General features: G+C 45.3%; 1 protein-coding gene across 1 annotated transcript in view; it reads right to left on the bottom strand.

Moving 5' to 3' along the window:
* The window catches only part of RAPGEF6 (Rap guanine nucleotide exchange factor 6), a 115,134-nt gene extending 102,602 nt beyond the window's left edge, over nucleotides 1-12,532 (bottom strand). Inside the window, exons 1-3 of the mRNA XM_029962944.1 lie at nucleotides 12,418-12,532; nucleotides 11,520-12,275; nucleotides 11,270-11,406 (exon numbers count right to left, since the gene is read on the bottom strand). Coding sequence (XP_029818804.1) covers nucleotides 11,270-11,406; nucleotides 11,520-12,275; nucleotides 12,418-12,532 — 1,008 coding nt within the window. The remainder of the gene's footprint in view (nucleotides 1-11,269; nucleotides 11,407-11,519; nucleotides 12,276-12,417) is intronic.

The following is a 12,532-nucleotide window of genomic DNA, read 5'->3' as shown; positions in this document are numbered from 1 at the left end:
AGTGGGAAGAAACGCTGCAACCTGGAAGTTTATCCAGAATGGTCCTAAGAAGTTTGCAGCCTCTTTGCGACTGCCAAGGCCACCAGAAGCCACCTTCCAGTGCCAAGGGCCTCAATTCCACCTGCAGACTGCCAGTCTCCACCCTTTCCACTCCCGTGGTGGGAGCAGGAGCCGGCTGTGTCCGAGGGTTCTCAGGCAGGGCTCTGCCATGGAGCAAACAGCACAGCGTGGGATGAGAGCTTCCAACAGCAGCGTGCAGGGACAGCAAACCACTGCTGACAGATGTTTGCCTGCCTTCCTTCCACCCCTCAGAACTGACACTGGCAACAAGTGGGCAAAACCTGGGCACTGCCACCGCAGTTTCCTCTTACACAGACACACACACGAGTTCGTTAAGACTATTACTCTCTTACTATTTATTTTCACTGTAGGCAGATGCCCAGCTGTCCTTACACAAAGTGACACAGGAAATGGTTTTGTCACACTAAACATTACAGAAGAATTCCTCTCTGAAGCTTATATAAAAACAGGTTGGGTATACCACCTGAAGAGATTTTCTTTTGTAAATTATTAATTTTTTTTATTACTTTTTTTTTAAATTCACTACAGTGTTTTGCAGCTTTAATACTGTTTCTGTGAGGAATTTAACACCTACACATCTTGACTGCCTGCCCTCCACCCTTTGCAGTTTTAGAGAACAAAAGCAGAAAAGAAATGTATTTTTTTTCCATTTGGCAACTTTTCTGAATGCCAAGTGTACTTGCAGTTCTCTCCCACCTCCTTCCACACCCTTTTCTGGCCCTTCTTCACTATTCTAATATCCCCAAGGAGTTCCTATTGCAAGATCAGTAACAAGGCACTGGGCTCACCTTTTAGCTCAAATTAAGCACCTGGTTACTGCTTAACCAGTCCATGAAATGAAATGTTTCAATTCAGATACTACAATAAGAAATAGCTTTGTAGAAAAATATTACATTAAATATTTAAATTTTAATTCACCAGTGAAAAACTCTTAGTTAAATTATCACTCCACAGATGAAACTAAGTGCATGACCCCACTGCATGGGGAAAAGTATGTACTAAAGGAAGTAAGTTCCAATAGAGAATTCCAGGCCAGGATTTCACCATAATTTCTGGTTTTACTCTCAGGGCTGTCACAGCTGTCATTAAAATGAAAAAAACAGTTTTTCAGGAACAGTAGAAGCAAGGAGAGGAAAAGTAATCTTGGAGCAACAACATTTCACACACCCCTTGGAAGATCACTGGGAACAGTGATATGCTCTAAGTCCATCTGCTCCTCCTGCAAGGTTTGTATGCAGCACAAGTCTTATTACCTTCTGAAAAGAACCAAACTAAGCTTGATCTTGGGAAGTTACAGGTAGGAGATGAGCTGGTCACCAGCTCCCCCCAGCAGGCTGGGGTGTGACAGGAGGCACTGCAGGCACCCCCTGCTCACTGGACCTGCAGATCTCCACAGCACTGAGTGTTCTGTGACAGCAAAGGTCAGGAACTGGAATCGTTTTTCAACCTCCTATAAGCTAAATTTACCTATCATCATAGCTGGGAGAACTAAGCCTCAAAACATCTGATCAATACCAATGTATGACCTAGTCTGCACAGTCACATCTGTTGAGCCCTAAATCCTGCATTTAGTGTGAAGATTATCATGAAACGAGCTGCTGTGATCTCTGGTTTTTAGTGACAATTACTGTGGCCAACAGCTTGAAAAATATCTGTAAATACTATCTGTGTAAGCTTCTAGTATGCTTTGAACCACCCAGTGGAAACAGGGAGTTTGCTTTACAGTCACCTCTCAGACACAAAAGCCTCGTTGATAACTGTATGGTCAAGCCAGAAACCCCCAGAAGCACTGAGTGAATCTTCTGAAGAGCTTCTTGGAACAAAATATAAACAAAAAGAATAGGAAGGATGTGCAAGCCCTCCTAGGACATCCTGAGAGACCTCTGAAAGCTTGAGGTACAGAGACAGGGCTGCACACCGAGCATCTCAAGGCAGATACACATCAGCATCAGACACCTCCTGAACAAGATGAAGGGGAGGGGAGGGTGAGAGACTTGGAGAAGACCTTGTGTTCCAAGAATAATTTCACGGGAAGATTCAGAACACTCGATGTATTCTGGAGATGTTTGGTTAAATATTCTTACCCACAGTCACACCAGATTCTCACATTCCTTTAACCAACAACTAGCACTGAAGCAAGAGGCACAATGCTACTGAAATCTGAGCCTGAGTATCCCTCTGGATTGGGATTGTAACAGCAGGAGAAGCTTAAAAGGGAAAACGAAAAAGCAATAAAAGGAGATCAAACCACACCTGGTAACAGGGGTTTCAGACAAAGCTGTTCCTACACATACCAAACTCTGGACACATTAAAGCATGACACGAAATTCTTCTCACGGATAACAAGTGACAGGATGACAGAAAACGACCTCAAGCTGCTCCAGGGGAAGTTAAGGTTGGACATTAGGAAAATTTTTTTCATGGAAGGGGTTGTCAAGCATTGGAACAGACTGCTCAGGGCAGTGGAGGAGTCACCATTCCTTCCTTGAAGTGTTCAAAAAAAGTGCGGATATGGCACCTGAGGACATGGTTTAATGGGGAACATGGTGGTGGTGCTGGGTTGACAGTTAAACTTGATAATCTTAGAGGTCTTTTCCTACCTAATGAATCTGTGATGGTATGAAATTACTCAAGAGCATTCCTTTTAGGCTGAGGACAGCTCTTCCAGAGGGAAGACACTGCTCCCTGACATGACTGACCATGGAAAGTTCCTCCCTCAGATACAGGAGCACAATTCCTGCAAGCACCCTCTGATCTAGTGAGCTCTGCAGCAGAACCACCACCTTCTTCTTTCCTCCCACATAAGATTCATACATGTAAGAGTGCCTTAGCATATAATTTCCTTTAAAATCCTTATTGTTAGCATATCTTTGAGAAAAGACACCTAAAAGCCGTACACAAAAGGTGTGCAGTAGACACCCACACGTGTACAGGCACAAACCAGTCACAGAAAGCAAGCAACACTGACACACAAATCATTACAAAGCCAAAATGTTCTGTTACTTTTGTTGTGGCCCTACTTCCTTCAGTGGACCCCAACCAGCAGAGGCAAGTTAGATGAGGCAACAGCCTCTGACTTTTTTTGTGTAACTACACACGAGAGAGATACTGCACATTCATTACACTTAATTAGGATGTTCAGATACAACAATTCCACCGAGATTTAGACAGAAGAAATGCTGGGAGCCACCAGACCAGGCAGCACACAGCTGTGCTCATCAGTTCCATTAATTCCTGGGGTGGTCCCATGCAGGGCCAGGAGTTGGACTCAATGTGGGTCCCTTTCAACTCAGGATATTTTGTGACTCTAATATGATTTCTCAAGCTCCCCAAGGCTCAGACTTGTAGCTCTGTCTCAGTTAGACCCAACTGCACTCTTCTCCTCAGGTAAGCTGGACTAGAACTGGGAGACAGGTGTGCCACACGTTTCAGAAGGCTGAGCCAGTGTCTGAAGGTATCCACTCACTTGCACCCCCTAACAGAACAACATTCCTACTCACTGCTCCACTTTAATGAATCAGAATTGGAAATGACATGCAGGAGACAAACCAGGATGGTGGAACAGCTTTTCACCTTCTCATGTGTAACTCAGTGACTCACTCCACACAAACCCTGAACTCTGTGCAAACAATGCCAGTACACAGGAGCCATTGTCCCCGTGGTTATTAGTGCACTGTAATTTCATCTTCTCTTTAATACATCCATGTGGTTTGGAGGAGCAGGTCCAAGAGGCCACTGAAAACAAAAAGGTCTGTCACAAAAACCCAGGTCTGTCCACATCACAGAAAGCAGCAGCAATGCAGTCCCGAGGACCCTTCACAGACCCATATTTAAAGGAGATATTTCACACCCCAACCAGTTTTAACACCACCACGCCAAGGCAACCACCTGGACATTTCCAGGAGTAATGCCCATGACTTTACACCATAATGACATTAGTGCCAGACACTCTTTTTTTTTTCCTTTTTAAACAGCTTTGGTTCATAATGTTCTTGCAAAAATAATTAATCAGGAGAATTCATACACCTTCTTCAGAGCAACAAACATCACACTGTTTCTCTGTTTCCATCAGAGTTAGTTTTACTCCTTTCATTCTTGCCCAGATTTTCCCTTCCAGGACAGTCTTCAACATTCTTACCCACAGTATGGTTAATAAGGACACAGACTCTAAAACCCAAAAAAACTCACCCATCCCAAAAATTCATGCTACTTTCTCCACTTTTTTTAATATTACATTTTTTGAACAAGGAAACTTTCTTAGACAGACTCTAAATTTAAGAAAAATCTATTTGTCAATGTCACTTCAAAAAAAAAAAGCCAGGAAATGTACTCGAAGCTAAAACAGTGCCCTGAAACCTGATTTATTTCGTTTGAACCATGAATCTATATTTGACTGAAGTCAACAGGCTCTAACTGTTAAGAAAGCTGGAAAAAACACTTATTTCTGAGAACCACCAGCAAAGTTTCCTTGCAGGTATTCCAGCCAGACAACAGCTGCAGAACAGCCAAACCAGAGCCCTTCTCTGCGAACATGGTACCTTGTCCAAGGCTCGACATAATGTTATTTGTATCTCTGAGATATAAATAATCCAAAGACTAATATGAGCAACACCTTCAAGCTTGCTGCTGAAAGCACAACAAAAACAAACGCAAAAAGATGTTCAAAACCAAACAAAAACCCCTTCCTAAGACAGACACTGAAGCCCTTAGAGCTGAATATTTACATATATTAACATTTGTTAAAAACTGACGAACACTCCAATATTGTATTTTGGTTCATTTGAAACAACAGATGGATTTTATTTTTTTACATCCAACTAATTTAGGGCTGATTTCAGCTTCAGAAAGTGTGTTGTTCTTAAGGTTCTAAGCAGTGATAATCTGAGTTATTTGTATACTGACATGTGCCAGGTTGTTGAGTACTTCTGGCCCAGAATTCGACTGCACGTCATGAGCGTGGAGCTGTGTCCACACGGCAGCGAAAACACGGGATAACCAAACAGCCCCGATTTTAAGTAAGGTTTTGTGAATTCAAAGCCAATCCTATGATCAGCCACAGATTAATTACGCAAATGGAGGTTAATTTCAATTATGCAGGAGAGAGATTTGACCCTGCCTGATCTCAGGGAGGAGGACAGTCACATTTTACCTGCACTGGGTTCCCAGGGATGTTTAGGAAGAGTGACTGACTGCTGCCAACATGAACCAATTGGTGCCTGTCTGAGCTCTGGCAATGAAAGACTGACACGTGTCTGCCCAAGAACATCATCCTCCATCACCTCCAAAAACAAGGTGCAAACACAAAGTTTATGAACTTGGATTATCAAGCAGCATTTGCTGAGGTAATACAAGAGTTTGCACGCTTGGCTTTTTTTATTACAGGAAAACCACACATCTAATTGAGATGAAGACTCATGATACTACACTGTATTAAGAAATAGAATAATAAGACACAACTACCCACCCAAAGCAAAAGACAAAATAGAGGAAAATCCAAAGCACTGAAAACTTCCTAACTCATCAAGCTGGCAGCTTGAGAGACGCAGTTTTCCCAAAGCTCCGAGACTTGTCGGACAATCCTCCAGGATTGTCAACACTGTATTTATCATGAGCTTAAATACATTAATTTAATGAGCAGCTGGGAAAAAAAAATGTGGCTTTGTTTTACCTTCAGCTGAAAGCTATGTGGCAGGGAAGCACAGAAGGAAGAGAGAAGGTTTATTACTGTTTCATTAAAAGTAATAAGAATTTCAGGACCTGCTTCATTAACAAAAGAACTATATTCTGCTTGTGAATAAGACTCAATCTTAAGAGCTGTCAGCCACCAATACAATATTCAATGTGCCACTCCTCAAGTACCTCTGTTTTGAACTTTGATTTTACTAGATGGCTATAAAAAAAGCTTTACAACACATGTTATTTAAAGAGACTGAGATTTAAGAAAATCTCACAATTCTAGGTCTTTTCTAGATGCTCATGGAACCTGGTGTCAATGGAGGAGTGCATGCACTCTAAAGCTGCAGTTACTCAACATTTTTGCCAATGAAACAATTGATTTTTGTGCATTTCATTTTTCAATCTTACTGAACAAAAATAAAACTGTCGCCTTCAAAGAACTGCTTATAAATTATTCATAATTATATTATAAGGTTCTGTGTTTTCCTAACTGCAAATAATAACTGTTGACCTATGAGTACAGAAGGGCACACAAGGACCCAGGAAGGAATTTATCAGCAGTAAATTGCAGGCATGTCAGTACTGTTTGTATCACTTAGGTTATCACCAGTGTTAACCAGTATTTCCACTTCGAAGGTCTCTTCCAAGCACAGTCACATGCCAGGACCAACCCCAGGCTCTGCCAGGTAAGGGATCAGAGTTATGTAGCACTGGTCAGTGCAGCTTTGACAGAGGTTTAGGGAGGTTCTCTGGCAAAGGCCCCAAAGCAGAGACACAGAACAGTCTCAAGGATTTTACACCAGGTGGCTGCTGCTCATCTTCACTTGGAGCTCCAGAACTGTTACTGGCAGGACAAAGTCTTACAAAGTGTCACCTGTAAAGAACAGATCCCTGCCCAAAAAATGGGAATGGAATTGTAAGACAGGGGTTAGGTAGGAGAAAACTATGGCAGGAGTCAGGTTTCCATCACTACTCTGTCCCTGTTTTGGAGGCCCACATGTTAGGAGTAAGGTATTTGTATTAAACACAAACCAGCATCTGCAATTTCATTTAACACAAATTTCTTTTTGGCTTTCTGGTAACTGCAGGCATCTCCACTTCTGTAGTGATTCTACGATTCCAGTGTGTTCAGTGACTATCCAAAACCAACACCCTTGTTACATCAACACTCCTAAAAGCTCACAGCAAACTGTAGAAACAATGGATTTTAGCAACAGCTAATCCCATTTCACCTAGTGAGTTTTCAGAAAATTATTAAAAGGATGAAAAAACCCACTTCAAAATACCAGTTATTTCTGGAAACAAGAAGCAGATGTTCTCTTCTGTTTGGCTCAGCTGTGCTACAGTACAAGACTGCCTTTGTTATGCTGTCAGCAATAATTTATTTTATTTATTACAGCCATTTTATAATGCCCATCAATGTACTATTTGTGCATGATTTACATCCATGCAGATCCATTTCTCTGTATCTAAGCCATCAAGAAGCATCACATACACACTCCAAACAGCAGACTCCGTTATGACACAATTCTGCAAATTAGGTTTTTCCTCTTTCCACTGTATTAATAAAAAGGGAACAGGAAGAGAAGGAGGGTAGTTAGTATTGCCAAATAAAGTCGAATTATCATTAATCAAGAATTAATGCAACAAGACAAAGTTAGGAAAATACAAGAGCTCAGAGCATAAAAATAAACTCCAACTCTTTGAAGTCAAATAAAGGCAAAGCTTTCTGAACCACGAAAGTAAACACTGTCTAGAACAAAGTCATGAAGAACTAAAAGAGACTAAATTGGGGAAAGGATCCATTAAAAATGGAAGAGAGCATGCCCATGGGAGGGGAGGGGAGGAGAAGGGAAGGGAAAGAAAAAGGAGCACAGTCATTTGCTGTTTGGCCCTATCAGCCACTGAGCCCTTATCTGAGGCAGGCGTTAAACCACTCCCCAAAAGACCAACATCAGAGCCTTTGTACAGATCTGATAAGGAATTGTGGGCCTCGAAAAAATTAAACCTTTAATGAGAATGCACACATGGTAGCATGAGCATTCATCCTTCCCTCCTACTGCTTTGAACAAAAGATTTTCTTCTATTATATTTTCTGTTCTATTTCTATTTTCTTCTATTTCTTCTAATATTCCCAAGTTACTAATTTAACATCCCCACCTGTGACACAAGAAACAGCCAAAACACTGCACAGTAAAGCCCATATTCCCAGCCTGCAAGAACTGGAGGATCTGCATGTATGAACACTCACAGATTTACCACCACGCACACATCTGCATAACCCTGGAAGACAAATGCAGGTATTAAAATATTCAACGAGTGTATGAAATCCTACAGTTTAAATATAGGTATGACTTTTTTTAAAGTGATTAAGTATCCAATTACTGCCAAGATTTCCTCTCTCTGACAAGACAGAAAGGATGATTTGTTAGGATAATCTGTTATCCAAACTAACATCTGAGAGAAGCCTCACAAATTCTGCACTTTCAGGCTGTACCTGAAAGACAGATTTATATCCAGAGTCAGCCCAGGGTCACAGTCCATCATGGAACCAACAAGTCAGACGTTTGACTAAGTGGGACTCACTCAAATCCTACAGCAGCATCTGCCACATACATGGACATCAGTCCCCCAGGAAACACTCTGGAAGCCTTTCCAATAGAAAAGTCACTTGCACCACATATTTACAATATGCCCCCTACAATGATGCACTAGAGGAGAGGAAAGGCAGAGGAAAGGCATCAAAACCTCGGGTAGTTCTAAAGAAAGTTTCTAAACAGAGTAACACAACAATTACATAAAAATGTACACATCATTAAAGGTTTCCTACAATCTCTACAAGTTCATCAAAATACCCCCCCCAATAAATTAAAGATTATAACACAAGAAGTATCTGAGCAACCAAAAAAAAAAAAATCAAGTGTGTACATGCCTAATATGCATAACTTATACACTTTAACAATTAGCAAACATTGGAATGTTACCACAACACTGAAAACTTGCCCTAACAGAGATTTTTTCCAAACAAAAATATTCGCGGCATCAACAGAAAAAACCTTTACTTGAGCAAGCCATTGAGGTAATTTTCAAAATAAGTAAATTACAAAAATATTTGAGTGCTTCCCTGCTTAGTTTCGTAGTTCTTAGAAATTAAAACATTTTGCCAAGAAAGAGACTTAAATCAAAATCATATGGATAATTCTACTACTTGTAAGCAAATTTTGGCATGTGGAGTGTTTATCTGTATTTTTCCAGACTCTGTACAGATGACAGGAATGAAGCACCAGACCATGCTACTAATCAGCACAGCCCCAACCCTGTAATTTGTGATAAATACCCAGGTAAACTGCTCGTATAAACTGCAGGATCAGAAGCAGAGAGGGGGGCAGAAGGGGGCTGAAAGTGATTGAAAGTCATGTGGACAAGCAGCTTTGGCTTATCACAAAATGCCGCTCACGGCTTGGGGAATTTGGGGGTTCCTGCACAAAAACGCAGCCAAAGGGCACGAGCAGCTGATTCCATGTGGGAGGAGCTGATGATACCTTCCCCCGAGAGTAGGAGGGGAGAAATGAAGCCACACTTTGTGCCTGTGTACAAGTGGATACTTCAGGACAGGAGTCACCAGATTGTACATCCTGTGCAGGGACGCCCGAAATTTGGGTCTGACCCGATGGCTGTGCTAAGGTTTCAACTCCCCTGCCCCGAGTCCTGCAGCCTACACAGGAGAGAGAGGACAAGTCAGGATGCTGAGCATGATTTTAAATAAATAAATGAATGAATAACACTGCAGATGTTTGAGGAATGTGCCAGCATGACTGCGACAGGGGGTTCGATGTTGTGCTTTGTACCTGAGCAGGTAGCACAGACCCAGACCGGGGACCCCCAGGGACACCCTGTTATCCGAACAGGGAAGAGCTTCTCCTTTAAACATATACAAACAAAAGTACCCCGAGAAAACAGAAGTGATTTGACTGTAATTATCCACTCAGCAACAGGCAGCAAGAACAGAGGACCCAATCCTGCCAAGTTTTAAGTACATGTTTAACTTTAATCACGAGTAGTCTCGCTGTGCGGTGTCTCTAAAAGCCTGCCAAAAAAGGGCCAGATTAACAAGGGAATTAAGATTTTTTTTTTTTTAATCATTTTGGAAGCGCTATTAGTTAGACAAGCAAAGATTAGATTTTTTTTTTTCTACAATTAAGATACCTTGGCAAATTCAAACCTGCACACAACCCTGATGTCAGTCTCAATGGGAACCTACACGGATCCACACGAAACCCCAAGCAGCTGGACATGGTGATACCTGTCAGTTTAACATCAAGGCTAAGCAAAATAATTATTTTAAAGCAGTTTTAGCCATTTCTCACCAAAATAAGTGGACAACCCTAAAGAATTCCATGACAGCTGCTGGGTGGAAAATTGGGGATGCCTAAAAATAAAGAACAAACAAGCTCTACACAGCAACAGATGTTGGTACAGTGAGTGGGGAGAGGTTTTGGGCCAGGCCAGATTACCTGTTCCCCAAAGTCCAAGCCATGACGAGCCAGCAGGGAATGCCAGCTCATGAATGACACTTCTGTGATGAACCCAGTTGCCCAACACTGCAAACCACACTGGCAAAGGAATTTTGCTAACTGAAGACTCCAGCTGAAGAGAGAAAGAAAGGTCTGAAGCAAGAGGGGAGTTCTAAAAATAAGGGGGAAAGAACGAACAGAGAGTCTGCCTCATCATTAATTCAGAGACACAGGGAGGAATGTGTGGGATATCCCAAGGCGAGTAAACATTGGGACTGAACATCTGTATTTCACTCACGAGGCTGACTTGAGAGGGAATGGGGGACTCTGTCCTGTAGGACGTACTCCAGAGCAGCTCTCCCTGAGTCGCCCTTTCATATTTAACTTATAAGGAAGGCCAGGCAGGACATTCTGCTCTCCATGAAGTATCAAGGGAGAACAGATGTTTCCCAGTCTCCAAGGGACAAACTCAAGAGTGTATCACTTCATACCACTAATTCTTGAGTACTTAAAAAAAAAAAAATCACAGCAAGGGAAACAACTAAAGGAAGGCAAAGGGTAAGTAAGCAAACAAACTCCAATCAGCCCTTCAGTAAATGCAAATGCTATCAAACGTATTTCATTATTAAGTTAATGCTCCACGGCATTACCATTCCCAAAAATACATGGCTGATTACAGACTAGCTTGTGGGGAAGGGACAGGGAAGGCAGTTAATTGGAAAGTGCATTTTATTGTAGCTTACCAGCCTCGCACATTTCTACACTCCCACTCACTGCAGAAACATCTTTATGAAGTCTGCGCAGCATAATTAGTTTGGTTTTGTTTAAATCTGCATCACCGTGCAGGTAAGCAAAGCCTTTCAGCTCCCTAAACTTTTTCCCAGAAGTTTTGCATCACTGAAATATGCATCATTTCACTTTCCGGCGACCTGCTTCTCGTTCTTCCTCTTCTCCCCCAGCTGGCCTGGCACAGCCCAGAGAGCGCCCCGTGCCCGTACCCGGGGCGTTCCGAACCGCGCCGCTCCCCGGAGCTCGGGCTCGGCAGAGCAATGAACAAACACCGCGCTCCGGTGCCAGCCCGGGGGCAGAGTGCGAACACACCGGGCACCGCGGAGCCCGCGCCGGGGGAACGCGGCTGCGACACGGGGAAAGTGACAAAATAAACAGAGAGAGCCGGCTGGGCCGCCTCACCTCGGAGTGCGCTCCGCGGGCTTCTTCCTTAAAGCGCCTGTTTTGACCTGGGCTCACCGGGGCGCTCATCCTCCGCCGCTGGGCTCCCGCCGGGGCGCTCCGGCCGCGACACTCGCCCCGCGCTGGGGGCGGAGCGGGCGGCTCGGCGGAGCCGGGCAGGGCCGGCGCGGTGCCCGCCGCCGGGCTGGCGCTCGGGGCTCGGCCGGGCCTCAGCGGCGCTGGCGGCGCTCGGGGCGGGCGGCGGCGGCTTCCCGGCGCGGTCCCGGGCCGGCGCCGCTCCCCATCGCGCCCTGCGCCAACTTACCGGCCCGCCGGGACTCCCCGCGCGCGGCCCCCGCGGCTCCGCCCTTCCCGCGCCCGCACCAAAGCGCGCGGCCGGCGGGGAGCTTCCGCGGCGCGGGGCGGCGGAGGGTCCCGCGGAGAGGAGCCCCCGCGGGCGGGACCGAGCGCGCGCCTCCGTTCGAGCTGCCGGGGAGCCGCCGGTGCCGCCCGGACCCCCCGCCCCGCTCAGCCGGCGCGCATCCCCCAGACCCGGAAAAGCGGCGAGCGCGGGCGCTTTAACCGAGAATAGCGAAGAGGGGCGAGGCGGGGCGCGAGGGCGGGGGGGCCGGCGCGAGACTCCCCCCTGGGCGGCAGGGGCGGGGCCGGCGGACGGCGCGAGCGAAGGTCGCGAGGCTCGGGAGGGGCCCGGCGCGTGCGCGCTGAGGCGGCCCCGCCCCCGCGCTGGTGTGAGGGTTGGCGGGGCCTGGAGATTCTGCTGAAAACGGCTTTTGTGCCGCCTTGCGCCCCAAATAAAGCATTTTCTGCATTCACCTACACTCGCAATAAAGCATTTTCTGCATTAATTGCGTGTAGTGCACGTCAGTCGGGATGCGCTGCCCCAGTCAGTGTCCATGGGCAGGGCTCGCTTCGCTGTCATGGCACCGCTGCCCCTGTGCTTTGCCTGCCTTCCCACCTTTTCCTCGCACTGCTGTTCGCAGGACATTGGCCTCCGTGATTCCTGAGCTGCTCCACGCCTTTGGCTTGGGGAGTGAGCCCATCCCCGTGCTGCCCACCGAGGCCTCGGGCAT

Source organism: Manacus vitellinus, unplaced genomic scaffold (assembly GCF_001715985.3).
Source record: "Manacus vitellinus isolate BGI_N305 unplaced genomic scaffold, ASM171598v3 scaffold_51_pilon, whole genome shotgun sequence".
Classification (NCBI taxonomy): Eukaryota; Metazoa; Chordata; class Aves; order Passeriformes; family Pipridae; genus Manacus; species Manacus vitellinus.
The sequence above is the reverse complement of the archived record's forward strand: the minus strand, read 5'-3'. Positions and strand labels throughout refer to the sequence as shown.